The sequence below is a fragment of the Globicephala melas genome, chromosome 10 (genome assembly GCF_963455315.2).
Source record: "Globicephala melas chromosome 10, mGloMel1.2, whole genome shotgun sequence".
In the NCBI taxonomy this organism is placed as follows: Eukaryota; Metazoa; Chordata; class Mammalia; order Artiodactyla; family Delphinidae; genus Globicephala; species Globicephala melas.
In genome coordinates, this window is record NC_083323.1 from 62244964 (window position 1) to 62266076 (window position 21113).

At 38.2% G+C, this 21113-nt stretch overlaps 1 protein-coding gene across 4 annotated transcripts in view; it reads right to left on the reverse strand.

Moving 5' to 3' along the window:
- LARP4 (La ribonucleoprotein 4) overlaps positions 1-21113 on the reverse strand; it is a 63685-nt gene that overhangs the window by 40466 nt on the left and 2106 nt on the right. Inside the window, exons 1-5 of one of the 4 annotated variants that reach the window (XM_060306180.2) lie at positions 15224-15260; positions 14284-14332; positions 5987-6134; positions 5211-5363; positions 2417-2492 (exon numbers count right to left, since the gene is read on the reverse strand). In XM_060306180.2, coding sequence (XP_060162163.1) covers positions 2417-2492; positions 5211-5340 — 206 coding nt within the window. In that variant the 5' untranslated portion in view covers positions 5341-5363; positions 5987-6134; positions 14284-14332; positions 15224-15260. Of the gene's footprint in view, positions 1-2416; positions 2493-5210; positions 5364-5986; positions 6135-14283; positions 14333-15223; positions 15261-21113 lie in introns of those variants that run through there. The other 3 variants (XM_030835089.3, XM_030835088.2, XM_030835086.2) reach the window with 3 other exon arrangements.

Here is a 21113-nt window from a genome sequence, read left to right on the forward strand (position 1 = left end):
AAGAATAGAGAGGATACCAGTAACAGTTAAACTCACTTCTTCATAAAAGAAAGAACAGGGCTTCCCTAGTGGCACAGTGGTTAAGAATCCACCTGCCAATGCAGGGATCACGGTTCGAGCCCTGATCCGGGAATACCCCACATGCCGCAGAGCAACTAAGCCCGTGTGCCACAACTACTGAGCCTGCACTCTGGAGCCCACAAACCACAACTACTGAGTCCGTGTGCCACAACTACTGAAGCCTTGGTGCCTAGAGCCTGTGCTCCGCAACAAGAGAAGCCACCGCAATGAGAAGCCTGCGTACTGCAACGAAGAGTAGCCTCCGCTCGCCGCAACTAGAGAAAGCCTGCGCACAGCAACGAAGACCCAAAAATAAAACAAATAAATTTATTTATTAAAAAAAAAGGAACATACTAGTCAACCAGATATTCTTTAAGAACTTGAAAATAAGACAACTGTAAACATAATATTGTACAACTAAAAGGCTGTAGCCTAAATCAACTCAGACTTTCAGCCAGTCTCTCCTTATAAAACAGTATGACACACCCTTAAAGAAACTACCTTGTCAGAAGTAAGTCAAATTAATAGATATATAACATCGAGGATTATGACTAATACCTATTATGTTCATGACTAATACCTAATATGTCTTAGTGGCAATTCTACTGAGCTACAAATGGCAATTACCCGGCTGGTTTGAACTGTATCGTAGTTCTGAGTAGGATGTGATAGATCATGATAAGCCAGAGCTCATGCTGCAACAACTAAAAAAACTTGGATAGATTACAAAAAAATCATGTTTTTGGAAATAAAAACTGTAGAAGCTACAAGGACAAAATGAAATTCCAGAAAGATAATCTTTCTTTTCCAAGGATATCTGCAGATCCTGGACCAGAAAGAAACTAGTAGAGCTTTATTTTAGGCAGTTGCACAAGACTGGTATTATGAATTGGAAGCTAAAGGAGCCCCCAATACACAGCTGATTTTCCTCTATATGACATTTACTGAGTTCTAAGGAGGAGGATGGAAGGCTGGGACCCTGAAAGATGGAAGGCTGAAAAAGGAGAGTAAAATCTTTGTGGTCTTGTGGAAGCCCCAGTAGAAGAAGCAACCTTGCATCAAACCTAAGACAGGTCTCCCTGACAAGACATTTGCCAGATTTTGAAGCTGTACAGAGTAAGAGGCTAAAGAGCTCATCTCAAACCTCTGAAGAACAGAACTAAATTTCCCTTGGTGTTTCACGACTGAGGTAACAGAAACCTGCCAACTTCTAAATCAAAAGCCTAAGAAGGTCATGCCTAAGGAACAGAGATAAATCAGAGGTCGATCGAGTCTAATTAAAGTTGCTGCTCAGCCCTGACTCAGCTCAATCCTTAACTGGATTGAAGAAATCAATCTGCTTCTGCTTACCAGAAGAAAGCTCAACTCTTGTCTAGAGAGAAAAATTATGACACTGCAGCTTTCTAGTTTCTTTTATTATGTAGTGCCCAGCATATGTAGTGTCCAAATTATAATCAAAATTTATAAGACATGCAAAAAGCCAGGAAATTGTGACAATCAAGAGAAAAAAACCCTCAAATATAAGCAGACACACAAATGATCCAGCTAGTCGGCAAAGATTTTAAAATAACTATGACAAGTATGGGAGACAAAATGAATTGCATCATAGGCACAACTGACTAGAAGGGTCTTGTTTTCATAAAACTAGGGCCTGTACTAGACTATAAAGGCAAAGAAGAAAAAGGTGGAGAAGAAAAGGGAGATATTCAGGATGAAAAATCAATTAAAACTGAGTCAAGACTGTATTATATGTAAGGAAATAAAGAAGTCTATGATAAAATCCAGGTTTCTAGCTTAAAAAATTGGTTTACTGGTCCTCCTCCAAAAAACAGAAGGTATTACATTTGCACACATATCCAAACTTCTGTTTATTTTGGAAGGGGCAGTTCTACATACTGAAGGTTTATACATCTAAGCTATAAATATACCTACATAATTCTTAATTCTTATCTGTAAATAAGGTATCTTGAAATGTTTGCCTGAAGGAACTCTTTATTTAATAGAAGAAACTGGTAATATAAATTCTATACCCATCCACATCTTATTAAAAATAACTCTATGCTCAAAGATTACAAGAGCAAACTACTAAAAACATAGAGAACCCTAAAAATGAATATGATTATAGGAAAAATATCCAAAAGAAATTTCATTATCTTTCTACTGGGACTAGACCCTTTACATAATCAACTGGAGACCACATCTTTAAATCTAGTTAAGAAATATACTGAAGAATGATACCAAAATACATCACCAAAGGAAATTAAAACCATTTTTCCATTCTATTTCATAGGTATTTCACATCTACTAATCAAACAATTCAAAACGGAGAAAGGTCAGTTTAAAAATGATAGTGTACCGTGAGAAACAGAATTCTAATTGTTTCTTCAAACACTCTTTTAGTTCTTCTGTAGAAATTGCTGAGTTGCTTTCTCCTGATAGTAGAAAACAAGAGGGGAAAAGTTAATATCTAATTACCATAGGTAGTAAACTTTACATATTGTTTTCAGAGTAAGCCACAAAGTATGCACAAATTAAAATCACCAGAAAACTGTATTTTTATTCTTTTTAGAATTCAGATACACACAAGGTCTACCTTTTAACCTATCTATTCTTCTTTCTTTAGACAGATTTCATACCAGTTTTTTTTTTTTTTTTTTTTTTTTTGCGGTACGCGGGCCTCTCACTGTTGTGGCCTCTCCTGTTGCGGAGCACAGGCTCCCGACGCGCAGGCTCAGCGGCCATGGCTCACGGGCCCAGCTGCTCTGCGGCATGTGGGATCTTCCCGGACCGGGGCACGAACCCGCGTCCCCTGCATTGGCAGGCAGACTCTCAACCACTACGCCACCAGGGAAGCCCTCATATCAGTTTTTAAATTACATATTTTATCAAGTAATTAACAAATCATCGGTAATACTAAAAGCACTTGGATACCATATTGTAAAACATTACCCTAAATACTTAAAAAAATGTGATAACTATTTATTCCTTTAATGAAAACTCAAAGAACAAAAGTAATAGTGGGGCTTCCCTGGTGGTGCAGCGGTTGGGAGTCCGCCTGCCGATGCAGGGGACACGGGTTCGTGACCTGGTCATGGGCCCGTGAGCCATGGCTGCTGAGCCTGTGCGTCCAGAGCCTGTGCTCCACAACGGGAGAGGCCACAACAGTGAGAGGCCTGCGTACCACCAAAAAAAAAAAAAAAAAAGTAATAGTAATCTAGGGGCTTCCCTGGTGGCGCAGTGGTTAAGAATCCGCCTGCCAATGCAGGGAACACGGGTTTGAGCCCTGGTCCGGGAAGATCCCACATGCCATGGAGCAACTAAGCCCGTGCACCACAACTACTGAGCCTGCGCTTTAGAGCCCGTGAGCCACAACTACTGAGCCCACAAGCCACAACTACTGAGCCCTCAAGCCACAACTACTGAGCCCGTGAGACACAACTACTGAAGCCTGCACACCTAGAACCTGTGCTCCGCAACAAGAGAAGCCACCGCAGTGAGAAGCCCACGTGCCGCAACTAGAGAAAGCCCACACACAGCAACGAAGACCCAAGGCAGCCAAAAAAACAAATAAATTTATATACATAAACAAAAGTAACAGTAATCTAAATTTGAAGACAGGAACTACACAAAGTGGGATATATATATGGCTCCACATCTGTACTATCGGTAGTAAATCTGATGTTAGTCACACTCCTTAAACCTCTATCTCTTAACAGACTTGTTGTTGCCAAGGGGGAGGTAGGGTAGGGGAGGGATGGATTGGGAGTTTGGGGCTAGTAGATGCAAACTATTATATAAAGAATGGATAAACAAGGTCCTACTGTATAGCACAGGGAACTATATTCAACATTCTGTGATAAAACATAATGGAAAAGAATATAAAAAAGAACGTGTGTGTGTGTGTATTACTGAATCCCTTTGCTGTACAGAAATTAACACATTGTAAATCAACTATACTTCAATTAAAAAAAAACCCACTTCTATCTCTTAATACTCTTTTCATTGCTTAATTTTAGAGCACTATACTTTCCTGTAAAGATAAATTTTGTGCATGATTTTACCACTACTTTGTCTTACTACTCAAGATTCAAAATATTAGATATTAAATTAATTTCATTAAAAATGAAATAAGAAGCATTCTATTTCTATGTAGTATATGCAACCCTTCTAATATAAAATTCATCCACCCAAATGCTGGCTAAATGAATAATAACTTCATTTAAGCTTTCAGTGTTATTACAGCAAACTTTTAAAAATACCAGTTGGTTGCCAATTCACTTAAACCAACTCTAAGTTCAAAGTAGCCAGGATAGGTATATTATAACAAGGAGGGAGCAAAACCTAACCACCTTAAATTACTATATGGAAATACCACCCCATTCTACTTCAGAAATCAACTTACAAGCTGACCGACCTTAGAAATCTAATCCAGATATATATAATAAATAAACTGAGAACAAAGGTTTATATACCTTGACTAATGCCAGGGAACTAAGCAGTGACAGAGATGCCTACTCCCTATTACACTTATTTTCCAAAGAAACCCTTTAGAACTTAGAAAAATAAAGTTAGGTAATCAGGTTCTACAGTCTATCTTTAGTTTCTTTTAAATTTTATCCATTTTAAGTCCAAGCAATTAATAATCCATGCTAATTAAATGAATGTGAAAAAAACATATCTCACAAGTTGAACTGTAGTAGAACTATGATATAACACAACCTTTTTCTCAAAATTAATCCCTGCAATCTCACATTTATAAATGCATTTCACACTGACAAAAGTGATGGGAAAATTGACAGAACTTGCGTTGATCCCAACTAATAGATCAAGAAACTTGGACTCTGAAAGATTGTAATTTAGGTCTCTTTTTTAACTATATTGACTGTTTTCTCCTTTCATCTCTAATTTCACACTTTCTTTTAATAAGATCTTTAAAATAAACTTTTTTTTTAAATTACAATGTTCATGTTTGGCCATTTGAAAACAGTATTTATAAAAGTCACCTAATATTTCATTAACATAAACTTCTTTTCAAATAATAAAATAGACCAATCAATGCCATGTTTACTAGAACAATGATAAAAAGACTGGAGGGGGAAAAAGACTAGCATACTGCATTCTCATTTTAACAATAAAACCATAAAGTTTACCAGAAACATCATATATTTGGTAACTCAGATCTTCTGGTCCCAAAATCATTCCATCAGTTGATTCCTCAATGCCTGTAGTAGTTCTTGTGGTTTCACAAGATGAATACATTACTTCATATTCCTTACACATATCATCTGCAAGTTCTCTATTACCTGTATTAAAGAAAACATACTGGAAGTGAATAGTAATTCTTTAAAATCCTATCTTTAGGCACTCTGGGCACAACAAGATTTTAAAGAATTCTAGCAATTGGGAAAATATCCACAAGATTTTAAGTAAGAGTCCAAAGGAGGTAAGTTTGACCATTATGGATAAGCTAAAATGATTAACAACAGCTTAAACTTACATAGTACTATCTATGTATAAGACAGCTTCATGTTCTTTGTTCACTTAATTCTCAGAAAAACCAATGCCAAATTAATTGCTATTGTTAATGTTTTACAGATGAAGGCAACAAGCATGGAGAGGTTAAGTCATTTGCCTAAGATCAAACAGTGAGTAAGTAACACTGGCAATGATGGTAGATCAAAACTAATTTAAAAATACCATATTGTACATGGGTTAAATGCTGAACCCAAAGATACAGCTACTGTCTGAAATTAGTGACAATCCATTCGTACTAGAAATAAACGAGAATGGTATACAAATTACATGTTAAACATTTATAAATATATTTTATCAAATAATCAAAGAATCTATTAAAAGTTCTATAAACTGGTTTGGCCGTATGTTTAACCAAAATGTGATTCAATCTGATGAAATATTTACAACTTACCCTCAGGATGAGACCCTGATGTGGCTGCTGTTTCATGCCAAGAGCTTTCAGTTCCATGAGTTACTGGAGTGGCATCAGTATTTCCTGGAGGTATTTCTTGCCATACTTTGGCATTAGGATTTAAGCCAGTTCCTTTAGATGTTACCTGCTAAATATTAAAAGGATCCATTTGTTAATTTTAAAGGTCAGAGCAGGGTTTCCCTGGTGGCGCAGTGGTTGAGAGTCCGCCTGCCAATGCAGGGGACACGGGTTCATGCCCCGGTCCGGGAAGATCTCACATGCCACGAAGCGGCTAGGCCCGTGAGCCATGGCCGCTGAGCCTGTGGATCCGGAGCCTGTGCTCCGCAACGGGAGAGGCCACAACAGTGAGAGGCTGGAGCACCGCAAAAAAAAAAAAAAAAAAAAAAAAAAAAAAGTCAGTGCATTAAAATTATAAATTTAGACAAAATTTTTCCATTACTTAAATGTGAAGAAAATCCCCAATAATATTATGTAATCTAATAATAAATATTAAATAAACAATATTTTAAAGTTTTTGGCTCAACTTGAAAATATAAACCTTTTTAAGCAGATGAACTTGAAATGTTTATATGTAAAATTTAGCTACCTATACAATAAAAACATATTTTTATAAAATACTATTAGTATAGAAATACTGCTTTACCCCAACCTACTTGCAAGTATTGTTAAATTTATTAAAACTATTCACATATCTTTGATGTTAGTGTGCGTTTGAGTACCTAGAACAAATTTTTGAGTTATCTACAGCAATTTTCCACAGTACAATTTTTATTGCCATCTAAGCTGTGATAGAGGGTCTGAATGATTCTGTAAGTGGAAATTTTTTCCCAAGTCAAAAACCGCATTCTGCCTTATGTTACAATGCATTATTTCATTTGTCCTGAAAGTGTATTTTCTTTTTTTTAATTAATTAATTTATTTATTTATTTTTGGCTGCGTTGGGTCTTTGTTGCTGCCTTCAGACTTTCTCTAGTTGCGGCACGCGGGCTTCTCATTGAGGTGGCTTCTCATTGAGGTGGCTTCTCTTGTAGTGGAGCACAGGCTCTAGGCATGCGGGCTCAGTAGTTGTGGCACGCGGGCTCAGTAGTTGTGGCGCACAGGCTTAGTCGCTCCACGGTACGTGGGATCTTACCAGACCAGGGCTCGAACCCGTGTTCCCTGCATTGGCAGGCGGATTCCTAAACACTGCGCCACCAGGGAAGCCCAGAGGATTTGTTTTCTTTCTGCTGGATGACTGCACAGTAAGACTACCAATCTGGTATCACTTAAAATTTTCAACGTGGGTTTCTGGAGAACAAGTAGGGAATTTTAGCCCTACTTTGCATCAAAGAGGATTTGTGGTTAGAATAAGACCCCTCCTTCCACCAACCCAGAGCCAAGGCTAAAGCTGACAAGTTTTTCCTTTTCTCTGAGAAAGCTGTTTTTTCCCCTAGTTTATCTTTTGTCCTGTCTCTAAGCACTGCGATGAAAATCTAAGCTCTGGGCCACTAAGGATCAACAGATGCATTAGGGGCAGGACCTAAGTTTAACACCTGCTTCTTTCTCTGGATTAGTACTTCCTGATTTTTTTGGTCTGAAGATTTCATTTGCTTTCTTACCAGCTTAAAGCGCTGCTTAAAACATAATTTTTAAAAATTAACCACCTTCCCAGTTGTTTTCCAAAATCTCAAATTCATATTTCTTTAAAAGTACCAATACTGTCTTAAGAAAGCTAAATTGGGGACTTCCCTGGTGGCACAGTGGTTGGGAATCCGCCTGCCAATGCAGGGGACACAGGTTCGAGCCCTGGTCCAGGAGGATCCCACATGCCGCAGAGCAACTAAGCCTGTGCGCCACAGCTGCTAAGCCTGTGCTCTAGAGCCTGCGAGCCACAACTGCTGACGCATGGGCGCCTAGGGGCCATGCTCCGCAGTGGGAGAGGCCACCGCAGTGAGAGGGCCGCCGCGCACCACAACGAAGAGTGGCTCCTGCTCACTGCAACTAGAGAAAGCCCGCGTGCAGCAACGAAAGCCCAATGCAGCCCAAAATAAATAAATAAATATTTTTTTTTAAAAAAAAGCAAAATTGAAGAGAAATTCCAACAATTGAGAGGCAACTATGGTATGACAGACAAAGATCAAGTTCACTCTTCCACCCAGTAACTGTGCAATCACTGACCCCAGTTTCCTTATTTTAAAAAATATAATGGGACTTCCCTGGTGGTGCAGTGGTTAAGCATCCACCTGCCAATGCAGAGGACATGGGTTCAAGCTCTGGTCTGGGAAGATCCCACATGCCGCGGAGTAACTAAGCCTGTGAGCCACAACTACTGAGCCTGAGCTCTAGAGCTCTCAAGCCACAACTACTGAAGCCGGCGCGCCTAGAGCCCGCATGCTCCGCGACAAGAGAAGCCCCAGCAATGAGAAGCCCACGCACCACAGTGAAGAGTAGCCCCTGTTCACCACAACTAGAGAAAGCCTGCGTGCAGCAACAAAGACCCAATACAGCCAAACAAAATAATAATAAATAAATAAAACCTTCATTAGGTAAAAAAAGTAAACAAGCAAGTTTTAAAAATATATATGTGTGTGTGTGTGTATATATATGTATAATGCCTATTCTACCAAAACTCCTTATAGTTTCTACACACCTTGGACACCTAACTTCATGTGTGTTGGTCACTACTTCCTCTTTCCCTCTTGTTATTTGTACATACTTCTATTTTGTTACCACTGTAATAGTTTATTTAAGTAAGTGTTCTTTGCAACCAGGCAGTGGGCTCAATGAAGAAAAGGTAGAAACTGGGTCTTCCTCTTCTATTTCAGCTATTAATATAAAACAGGCCAAGAGTACACTTTCAACTGTCTATTTGAATGGAACAGTAGAGGCATAGGTGCAAAACAAAACAAAGAACCCAACTAATGTTTAACTACTGTATTTACCCTTCTGATGTGCTAGAAAATCAGAGTTGATACAATCTTCCTTGTTTTCATGTGCCTGTTTAAAATGGAAGTCTTACATTGGAGTGGTTCTTGGCTTTTTGATTTCAGGGCTGCTAAAAGCTTTTACAATAAACATCAAAACCAATAACAAAATGTCAAACGTAGCAAGGGAGCAAAAGCATCTTTAAAGTAGCACCAAAGATGAATAACCAAAGCAACATCTTCGCTTAGAGATGTTAATTCACAACTACTTCATATCATTAATTAGCTCAGGGAATAAACAACCAATTTTCTTATAGTACCACCAGGTAGCCCCACCAGGACAGGTACCCAGGTATTATTTAAAAACCTCTAGGTATGTAATTCCTTGGCGCTCCAGTGATTGGGTCTCCACGCTTCCACTGCAGGGGGTAGGGGTTCAATCCCTGGTCGGGAAACTGGGATCCTGAAAGCCTCACGACGTGGCAAAAGAAACAAACAATCAAAAACACCTCTAGGTACCGTTTTTTTCTTTTTTTTTTTTTAATATTTATTTATTTATTTATTTGGCTGCACCGGGTATTAGTTGTGGCACACGGGATCTTCTTCTCAGCATGCAGGAACTTTAGTTGCAGCATGCACGAACTTTAGTTGCGGCATGCAAACTCTTAGTTGCAGCATGCATGTGGGATCTAGTTCCCTGACCAGGGATCAAACCTGGGCCCCCTGCATTGGAGAGCGGAGCCTTAGCCACTGGACCACCAGGGAAGTCCCTATGTAGCAATTTTAGAATGCAAGTAAACTTTACATTTGCCCCTATGTAGACATGTAAACAGGGCATGCTTATCAGTTAGAATTCAGAATCCACTCTGGCTAAATTAAACAGAAACGTAATTTATTAAAAGATAGTGTCAGGCTTCCCTGGTGGCACAGTGGTTGAGAATCTGCCTGCTAATGCAGAGGACACGGGTTCGAGCCCTGGTCTGGGAGGATCCCACATGCCGCGGAGCAACTAGGCCCGTGAACCACAACTACTGAGCCTGCACGTCTGGAGCCTGTGCTCTGCAACAAGAGAGGCCGCGATAGTGAGAGGCCCACACACCGCAATGAAGAGTGGCCCCCGCTTGCCACAACTAGAGAAAGACCTCGCACAGAAACGAACACCCAGCACAGCAAAAATAAATAAATTAATTAATAAACTCCTACCCCCAACATCTTTTAAAAAAAAAAAAAAAATGTTCCGGAAGTGCCCTGATGAGGAAATCACTAACCCTGCCACCACCAAGCAGTAAATGCCAAAATTCAAATCCATTACAACTTTTATTATTACCAGCACCAATGTCACTTCTCCATTAGGAACTAACTCAACCTTGTATTAACTCCACTTTAAGCTGACCGCCTCTACTGCCACTTCTGTCTATGAAATGGAAGTTATGAATAGAACCCTCATTTCCCTACATTGTATATTTTCAAAAAGAAGACATCTGTAGGTGTGGTCTGACTAGTGGCTCTTAGTAACATGCCTGCATCCATCCAGATACAAGGGAATCTGGGAATTTGCGTTTTGACTAGTACGTTCACTGGAGAGGCCTAACTCATAATATGGGCATTTCTGCAAATGTAGAAAGCTACTGAAGAATTGGGAGGTCCCAAATATGATAAAGAGATTAAGGTTAATATTTAACATACAAGATATATTATGCCACGTATACTTAATTTATAAATAAATACCCAATATTGGGGAATTATGATTAAAAAAACTTAACTTTTACTTATTGACGGGATGTACTATTTCACTAAGCATTAAATAATGACTCAAAATAATTAACTATATGCCTTTCAGCAGCATACTACCCATAAATCTGATGTCTCCCTTGCTAATGGTGCCAAGAATAATCAAAGTGTGAGGTCTATGGCATATAGACAAGCAGTACTCCTGGGCATGTTTATATTTTTCTCCAGACTAGTTAAGAGTATGCACTCTAAAAGCCATTAATGTACAGAAGAAGACATATACAAGAATGTATATTGCAGCCCTGACCCCATTAGTGAAAGACTGAAAATAACCTAAATATCCATCTATAGACAAATGGTTAAATAAAATGTAGTATATTTCATAACATAGAAAACTATAAACGTTTAAAAAAAAAGGCCTACATACACTAATGTGGAAAGTGCTCCAAGGTATATTATTCAGTGAAAAAATTCAAGTTGCAAAACAATAAGCATTTTGGTTTTTACTCATATTAACAAACAAAATCATTGTACAGATAAACATATTGGCATGTAAAAACAGAGAAGGTTTGGAAGGTTACTATTAACAATAGAACTGGGGACTTCCCTGGTGGTGCAGTGGTTAAGAATCCGCCTGTCAATGCAGGGGACACGGGTTTGAGCCCTGGTCCAGGAAGATCCCACATGCCGCGGAGCAACTAAGCCCATGCGCCACAACTACTGAGCCGGCGCCCTAGAGCCCGTGAGCCACGACTACTGAAGTCCACGCACCGTAGCGCCTGTGTGCCGCAAGTAATGAGCCCACACACCCCCACAACTACTGAAGCCCACACACTCTAGGGCCTGTGTGCCACAACTACTGAGCCCGTGTGCTGCAACTACTGAAGCCCATGCATCTAGAGCCCGTGCTCCACAAGGAGAAGCCACCGCAGTGAGAGGCCCGCACACCACAATGAAGAGTAGCCATTTCTCCGACTGGAGCAAGCCCGCCCACAGCAACAAAGACACAATGCAGGCAAAAAAAAGAAAATAAAACAATAGAACTGCAAACTAGTAAGAGATCTACCAAACAGGGAAAAGGTACAAAAACAAGCAGGAATAATTAATTGCAAAATGTCAATTTTAGGGAATTTCCTGGTGTCCAGTGGTTAGGACTCCACACTTCTACTGCAGGAGGCACGGGTTCAATCCTGGTCATGGAACTAAGATCCCGCATGCTGCGCAGCATGGCCCCCCACCCCCCAGCCAAAAAAAGTCAATTTTACCGGGACTCCCCTCGTGGTCCAGTGGTTAAGAATCCGCCTTCCAATGCAGGGGACACTGGTTTGATCCCTGGTCGGGGAACTAAGATCCCACGTGCTGCAGGACAACTAAGCCCACGTACCACAACTAGAGAGCCCACACACCGCAACTACTGAGCCCGCGTGCCACAATTGGAGAGAAGCCTGTGCGTTGCAACTAAGAGCCAATGCAGCCAAAAATAAAAATAAATTAAAAAAATTTTTTTAAATGTCAATTTTACCTATTGAACTACTTAGTGCCATTTTGACAAGTATAAAAAGAAACAACTCACTGCTGTAATTCATATAACTTTGCTAAGAGTTGGCAATGTTTATCAAAAGCCTTAAAATTATATATTCTTTGGTCCAGAAATTCTACTTGTCAGATTTGCTCAAAAGAAAGATATACAAAAATATAAATACAAAGATGTTCATCACAATTTTATAATAGTGAAAAGTTAGAAACTTTCAACTGCTATGGTCTGAACATCTGTGTAACTCCCAACTTCATATATTGAAATCCTAATGCCCAATGTCATAGTACTGGGAGGTGGGGCCTTTGGGAGTTGCTTAAGTCATGAAAATGAATGAGATTAGTGCTCTTCTAAAAGAGAGTCCACAGACCTCCCTAGTCCCTTCCACCACTGAGGATACAGTGAAAAGGCACTATCTATGAACCAGAAAACCCTCACGAAATACCAAATCTGTTGGCACCATGATCCTGGACTTCCCAGAAATAAATTTCTGTTGTTCATAAGCTACCTAATCTGTGATATTGTTATAGCAGCCCGAATAGAACAAGACACCAACAAGAGAGTGAGGATTTGTTCAGTAACTGTAGTCCAGCCACATACAGAATATCCTAGAGCCTTAAAACCAGATTGTATATAAAACTGATGAGACCTGAATAAGTTCTGTGGACTGTATCAACGTAAATTTGCTTGTCTTTACATCATACTATGGTTAAGCAAGGTGTTACTACTGGAGGGACCTGGGCAAAAAGTACACGGTACCACCCTGTACATTCTGGAGACAACTTCTTGTGAATCTATAATTATTTCAAAATAAAGTTTTTAAAAATGGAGAAAAAAATATAGAAGACATGGAAAATGTTCACATTTTGAAGACACTTGGAAAAACAGTAAAGCAAGTTGCTATCTTATGGAAATGATTCAAGTGTGTGAAATAATGCACAAGCACAGAAAAAAGTGGAGAGGGAATTCCCTGGTGGTCCAGCAGTTAGGACTCCATGCTTCCACTGAGGGGGCATAGGTTTGATCCCTGGTCTGGGAACTAAGATCTGCTTGCCGCATGGCACAGCAAATAAATAAACAAATAAACAAACAAATAAATAAATAAGGTCATAACACCTTTGTAAAGCAATATGTCAATACTGATGTGAAAAACTTTTAAAACATTCACTATTTGAGCTACCACAGAGAATATTAGCCTAACAGCTTTATACATAAGAATGTCCTTTATAGAATTACTCAATATAAAGAAAATTTGGAAACTGAAAATGTCCATCAAAAAAACTTTTATGTGGGGACTTCCTGGTAGTCCAGTGGGTAAGACTCCAAGCTCCCAATGCAGCGGGCCTGGGTTTGATCCCTGGTCAGGGAACTAGGTCCCGCACACATACCACAACTAAAGATCCTGAGTGCTGCAACAAAGACCCGGCGCAGCCAAAATAAATAAATTTTTTAATTGAAAAAAAAATTAAAACGTTGATGTTTTCATATAACAAATAATCTTTAAAATGACACAATAATGAATCTGACAAGTCAGTTTAACGAGAACAAAGACTTAATTTTTCATTTAAATTCTAGATAACCATGTTTGACTCATCTTTTGACTAAGTTTAATAAAGAAGCCCATAAAAATCCTTATCTCATTAAAAAAAAATCCTTATCTCTCCCACAGAACTAGAAGTAAGCCCTTGAGGCTACAGTTATATAAAACATCTATTAAAGGATGTAAATTGTCCAAGTGCATGCTGAAACTATCTGCCAACATACACATATGCAGTATGTAAGCACAAAGATACTCTCAAATCACCACAAAAAAATTCAAATTGTCAGTCCATAAAACTAACAGATCAATACCTCTATCTCTAAGCAATATATGCCATTATCGAATAAGCCAAAAGCAGTCCTTATGATTGACCCATTTTATGCCAGTTCCTATCTGGGGAAAGATACAAATGAAAGGAAAAAACAGAAACATAAATTTCTTGGTAAAATGATATCTTCTGGTCATAAAAGAGCAGTTTTAAGGTAACAGAACCAAGAGTTAGGAAAAAGTCACCATAAATATGGCAAAACCATCTCTTTGGTCATATATAACTGTTTGTTTTACTTACCTATTTACTATCAGAAACAGAAATCCCATGCCACTTAACCCTACAAATGCTGAAAAACAGAAATAAAGTATAGAAATTGATTAAACTTATTTGCCTCATGGCAGATCAATCATCCAGGTTTAATTTTTACATCTCCAATACTGAGAGGACAACACCACAAGTACTTTAAAAAAAAAGTGGGGTGGAATTCCCTGGCAGTCCAGCGGTTATGACTCCGCAATTCCACTGCAAGGGGCACAGGTTCAATCCCTGATCAGGGAACTAAGATCCCACAAGCTGCAAGGCACAGCCGCCCCCCACCCCCCCAAAAAAATAAACACCTGTCATTTCATCCAGCATGAAACTTCAGAGTCCTACCAGAATATGCTTAGGGGCATTTTATAGAAAGTAAAAATGAAAAATGGGAATTTTTCACCCATTCTGACAAAGAAGGATAACTAACATTTATGGAACACTTAATTCATCTTCATAACAACTACATTTAAATTCTATCATCTACATTTTGTAGATAAGGAAAACCTTACATTACCTAAAGGTAATCTGCCCAAGGCTGCACAGCTAATAAAGACAGAGCCAGAATTTGAACCTAGGCACTCTGCAGAGTCTGCCACTATACTACAGTTGCCTCAGAGAAAACTTTAAGACAACAAGTTACATACTATTTAAGGAATATTACAAATCTCCTCACCAAGTCTGTAAAACAGTCCCTGGCCCCAGTTCCACCTACAGTGTCTAACAATACAGAAGAAATGGATATAGAAAATAGACACCAGATAAGAACTAGAGTACCCAGGGCAGAAGTCAATTCAGCTCTGCAATGATTTCTATCTTAGGGCCATGGTACAGCTAATTTTCAGCTATTAAAAAAAAATTTTTAAAAAAAGGTAAGATCCATGGTAATTTATGCAATAAAATTTACCCCCTATTACAAAGCACTTACCCTAACTTGAATTATTTTGTCTGCAAGCTCCACAGTGGCAGTGACCTTGTCTATGGTTTACTCTTCTCTAGCACCTTGAACAGTAACTAGCACACAGGAGACCAATAATAAAATTTATATGCTATATGAGAGTTTCTTAAACTTTACTGTGCATAAGAATCATCTAGGGATCTTGATAAAATGCAGATTCTGATTCAGCAGTTCAGGGATAGGGCTAGAGAGTTTGTATTCTAACAAGCCCTGGGTAAAGAAGTTACTGAGGCTCACACTTTGAATAGCAAGGTAACTGGACCAATCTAAGTCATTTGCCAAATTGTCAAAAATCAGGATTCACTTACTCCACACCTGGAAGGAAATCTTCAGTTTATTCATCAATAAAACTATTACTGCTCATCCTCTAATATCAGAGGGAAAGACAAGTTCCCCAAATTCCCACTTCCTCAGTCAGATGACAGATGATGAGTGCTTAAAACTCTGGGGGAGGGCTTCCCTGGTGGCACAGTAGTTAAGAATCCACCTACCAATACAGGGGACACGGGTTCGAGTCCTGGTCCCGGAAGATACCACATGCTGTGGAGCAACTAAGCCCGTGCACCACAACTACTGAAGCCTGTGCGCCTAGAGCCCGTGCTCCGCAAGGCGAAGCCACCGCAATGAGAAGCCTGCGCAACGCAATGAAGAGAAGCCCCCACTCGCTGCAACTAGAGAAAGCCCGAACGCAACGAAGACCCAACGCAGTCAAAAAAAAAAAACAACCAACCACCTTTGGGGGAATCATGGATTGATCTGAAGATATAATCAAAATTAGACTTCTTCCTAAAAAGTTCTTCATATGAGATTCATAATCACCTTACTGTTAAAGACTAAGAACCCAATTAATAGATATTTAGCATTTAAATAGTCCTCAAAATACCAAGTCATTTTACTTCAAATTGGTCATCTGATAAAGCCAATAGCTAACTATACAAATGAACTCAAAAAACCTCAAACCTCAAATATCAATACTAAATATCAAAATAATCCTTTTCAAAAAAGGGCACCTTTTAATTCCTAGTGTGTATAGCCAAGTCAGCAAACCGTTTGTTACGAAAACTGAAATGAGATATTTCATAAGTATATGTGAAAGCAGCAACTCACTTATGTTTATTATGTACCAGACACTAGGTGCTTTACATTGACTGTCAATCCTCTTAACAACCCTTTGAGATAGATAATAATTATAATATCTCATATATTAGTATTATCCTCAATTTACAGATAAGGAAACTGAGAAACACAAGTTAAACAACTTGCCCAAGGTCATACAACTAGAAAATTGCCTAACCTGAGCAGGCAGCCTGGCCCCAGAGTCCATGTTCTTAACCATTCTTTTATGCAACCTTTCATATAAATGTATCTTATTATTACTCAATCACTGCCCTCCTATTTTTTTCCTTCCTCCAACTCAAAACGATAGAATAACCCTATTTCCCTTGGCTTGCTCAACTGCAAATTTTTGTAAATCCTATAAATTTACATTTCCCATAGCCAATTCAACAACAAATACTTTAGTACCAATTTAGTACACTATCTTCCCTTGTTAATGATATGGAAAAACAACAACCAGCCAAAAAGCACACAGTAAATCTCTGATCTCCTCTGAAAAATTATCATACAAACCAGGACATTTTTGAGAATAAAATGGGGTGCGACATCTGTTCCAGAAAACAGGTGTACACTATGACTGTCCAGGACAAAATGGGAGGTATGGTCACTCTACCCATTTTGTAGTTTGCACCACCTAGTGGTATGAAATACTGGCCAACTATGTACTATACAAACCCTGGATTACTCCTGACTTTTCTGCCCTGACAGAGAAAATGCTTTTCTCTTCCCTCAATAATATATAAATCAAACAAAACTTAATTCCTCATCCTTGGCTCTATGCCTATGTTCATACCATACTCCTAGTAATATTCATCTAAAGTACTCCTCTGTCTTTAATTTAGAGCCAGTCGTTTATAAATACAGAGATATTTTCTGAACTAAAGATTGGTTCAAATGTCCAGACAAGGCAACAGACGAGAGGAAACATGAGTATGTGATATTCAAGTTTCTTTTCCTTACATTTACTTACACTTATACATTAGAAAAAATATTTTTTTCCACAAGAGCAAATATAAAGTGCCGATTTGCACTTTATCATTTGTATTTCTTTAAATCTTGCATATAAATGAGTCTAAATTTTAACAGTCCGCAAGCTTCATTCTCATTTAAAAAGTTTTATTTGCCCAATTGATAATATGCTCAAACTATAAAAAATTTAAAGTAAGGTAATTAACCTGTTTGGCTTACAGCAAATCAATAACAATGCTGGGATTCAAACTCAAAGTTATACGTGTCTTAAATCAGTGCTATCTCACAGTAGCTTTTGCAATTAATAGTGCTACTATCATGTAGTTTTAATAAATTTCCCAGAAATACTTGCTGTGATGATCACATGATAGTGTCTGTCAAGCCTTTACCTAGACTGTATTACAAACAAGGCTTAATACATAAGCACCACGAACACAGGGCTTCCTTCCCTGGTGGTGCAGTGGTTGAGAATCTGCCTGCCAATGCAGGGGACACAGGTTCAATCCCTAGCCCGGGAAGATCCCACATGCCGCGGAGCAACTAAGCCTGTGTGCCGCAACTACCGAGCCTGTGCTCCAGAGCCCATGAGCCACAACTACTGAAGCCCACGCACCTAGAGCCTGTGCTCCACAACTAGAGAAGCCACCGCAATGAGAAGCCTGCGCACTGCAACGAAGAGTAGCCCTGGCTGGCCGCCACTAGAGAAAGCCCGCGTGCAGCAACAAAGACCCAACACAGCCAAACAAAACAAAAAAGAAAACAAAAAAACCCACCATGAACACAACCTAAACTGTCAGAAGAATCATTCTCAAATTACAGATAAGAAGTTGAGGATCAAAAAAAGTTGTCACTTGCCTCGGGTCATAGCTAACATTTGAACCCAGGATTCCAAAACCCTTACAGAAAACATAGCGCAAAACACAAAAGTTTACAATGTTTTCAAGACTGGAAACCTCCCTCAAGAATTGAACTTTAAAGAAAACACAACTTATGCAAAACACAGACTATAGGAACAATAAATTAAAATCCTACAAGCACTATCAGAGCTAAAGAATCACTTTCCATTTTCACTTAAGGATATTCGAAGTGGAAGTTTAAAAAAATTTTTTTAAGACTTCACAATGATAGCTGCATTCGTTTCCTAACTTCCTCTACTTTCCACTCCTCTGCAATACAGACACGGACCCCATCTCTACCTACAGGGCCTAAATCTTTTTTTAAGCTCTTAGGGAGAGACCAAAATTACAGATTTCAAATGTTCATGTCTAGTACTAAAGATCACTTCCATTAGCTGACAAGTAATATGGAGCTGACAGACAGCCTGAATTGATAGAAAATAGTTGAATATCAATATTTCTAGTTACTGGTTTTTCACATACTGTAATTTGAAGCACCATGAGGTACTTTTACATCTTTATATTCACTTCTGAGCATTTTATTCCACTTTTCACACTTTGAAAATAATTTCTACTTCATTTTCAGCCCATTATATTTGAAAATATTTCTTTGAAAATGTTTATCCATTTTAAAACTCTGTATCCAGCTCCAATAAATATTCCAAAATCAAATTGTTCAAAAATCACTCAGCTATTCACTTATTTATAATTCTTCTTGGCAATAATTTCACAATTCGTTAAGGCACTTTCTTCTTTTCAGTCATTTTTGAAAAGTCATTTCAACTAAGTCATATCTAATAACTTTTTATAAATATGTGATTATTTAAGCTAATGGGAAAAAACTGAGTACTATACTTGAGGTAAAAGGCACAATACTTCCCATGATTACTGAAATATGAAATCAATGAAAAATTATCTAGGCAAATATCTCACTTACTTCAGATTCTAAAGCTAACCTAAAATTTAAAACGTTATCACCTAAAAAAGCAGAAAACTTTAGGGACTTCCCTGGTGGTCCAGCGGATAAGACTCCGCGCTCCCAATGCAGGGGACACGGGTTTGATCCCTGGTCAGGGAACTAAGATCCCACATCCCACATGCCACACGGTGCGGGCAAAAAAAAAAAAAAAAAGCAGAAAACTTTAGAAGTCAGATAAATTACTTTTAAAATTGTATAAGATCTGGGGGAAGAGGGATTTACTGTTTAATGTGTACAGAGCTTCAGTTTTGCAAGATGAAGCTTCTGGAGATGGATGGTGGCAATGGTTGCACAACAATGTAAATGTACTTAATACCACTGAACTGTACATTAAAAATGGTTAAGATGATACATTTTGTTATGTGTATTTTACCATAATTTTTAAAAATTATGTTAGAGTATGCATCCTAAGGTGCATAAAAGTCACTGCTACCTAAATAAGTAGTTATAAGTATTCATTTTTAGGGAAAAACTCAAATAGAGACAGAAATCCCAATTAAAACATTGCCAAACAACTAGAGCAGACATAATTGGCTGGAAATACTGGAGGGAGAAAATGATCTGAAAAATGAATAAAATACTGGCAAACCATAAAAACACGAAAAGATTGCAAACTGCCTCCTTGGCGCTCAAAAACTTAAATAACTCTCTAGCAGCCAGAAGAACACAGCAAATTGCTGTTTCAAACTTTCAGAATTTTTTGTAACCGAATTTATGTTGGAACATGTTTGACAATTTGGTATATTATCCAAACGTTTTTACCTCTTCCCAGAGAGACAGACACGGTATGTGTCTCCTTCAGAACAGAGGTGAGATAAAGACAATAAAACTACTGAAGTCAGTATAGCCCTTTGTCTGCAAGACCAAGTTTTTAAAAAGTTACATCTAAGTATTACCTAAAATAGGATTCCTAGTCTGCCTATAGATTTCTATTGCAGTACACTGCAATTTAGAGTTCTAATTCCACCTTCAATATTCACTAGCTGTACGATCTTGGCCAAGTTTCTTAAACTTTCTGTGCCTTAGTTTCTTTATCTCTAAAATGGTGATAATAATGCTACTTACCTCATAGATAGGTTTGAGTTGATGTATATAAATGTATACATGCAAAAAGACTTAACAGGCCTGACATATCAATAGTGAGCACAATTCATGAGAACACAACTATTATTATATTATTATCATTACTATTATCTATCCCACTGATTCCAGTTATAAACTAGTTAAGCTGGGGTCTCTCCAGAAAAATGCACACAAATAAAAGATTTTGAACACAGCTGCAGAGGACTCATCAATCCCAGATTAGAGAAGTCTTACCAAAGCAACTTAGTTGGTAGTAAAGTGGTTATTAACCTCCCTCATGCCATGGACCTCTTCAGTAGTCCAATTAATCTATGAATCTCTTCTGAGAATGTTTTTAAGTATATGAAATACACAGGACTACAAAAAATCAATTATAGTATAGTTATGAAAGTATTTTAAAATTTCTAATTTAGTAATAAATGTTTCTTTACAAGTGCATTAAACAAGACTTTTTTTTACATATAATAAGGAGCAATGCACGTAAACATTTCAAGATATCTGCAAAAACTGTAATATGATATGAAAACACTTCTCTTGTTGCATCCATTGAAATGTCAAGAATTTTTAATTCTCTTCAATTCTAGATTTCAATTAGAAGCTAGTGAAAATAAACAGGCAAATTTTTTTTTCCTCAACCAAGTTCACGGACTTCCTCAATTCCATCTAGGGACCCAGATTAAGAACCCCTGGCTTATTGGAAAGTAAGTGCAAAAATAAGTTTTGGAGTCTGTGACTTATGTTCTAGAAGCCAGACTTCAGACTTTAGTCCCCACATTATTTACACCTGAATGACCTTAGACATCAAACTTCTGAACTT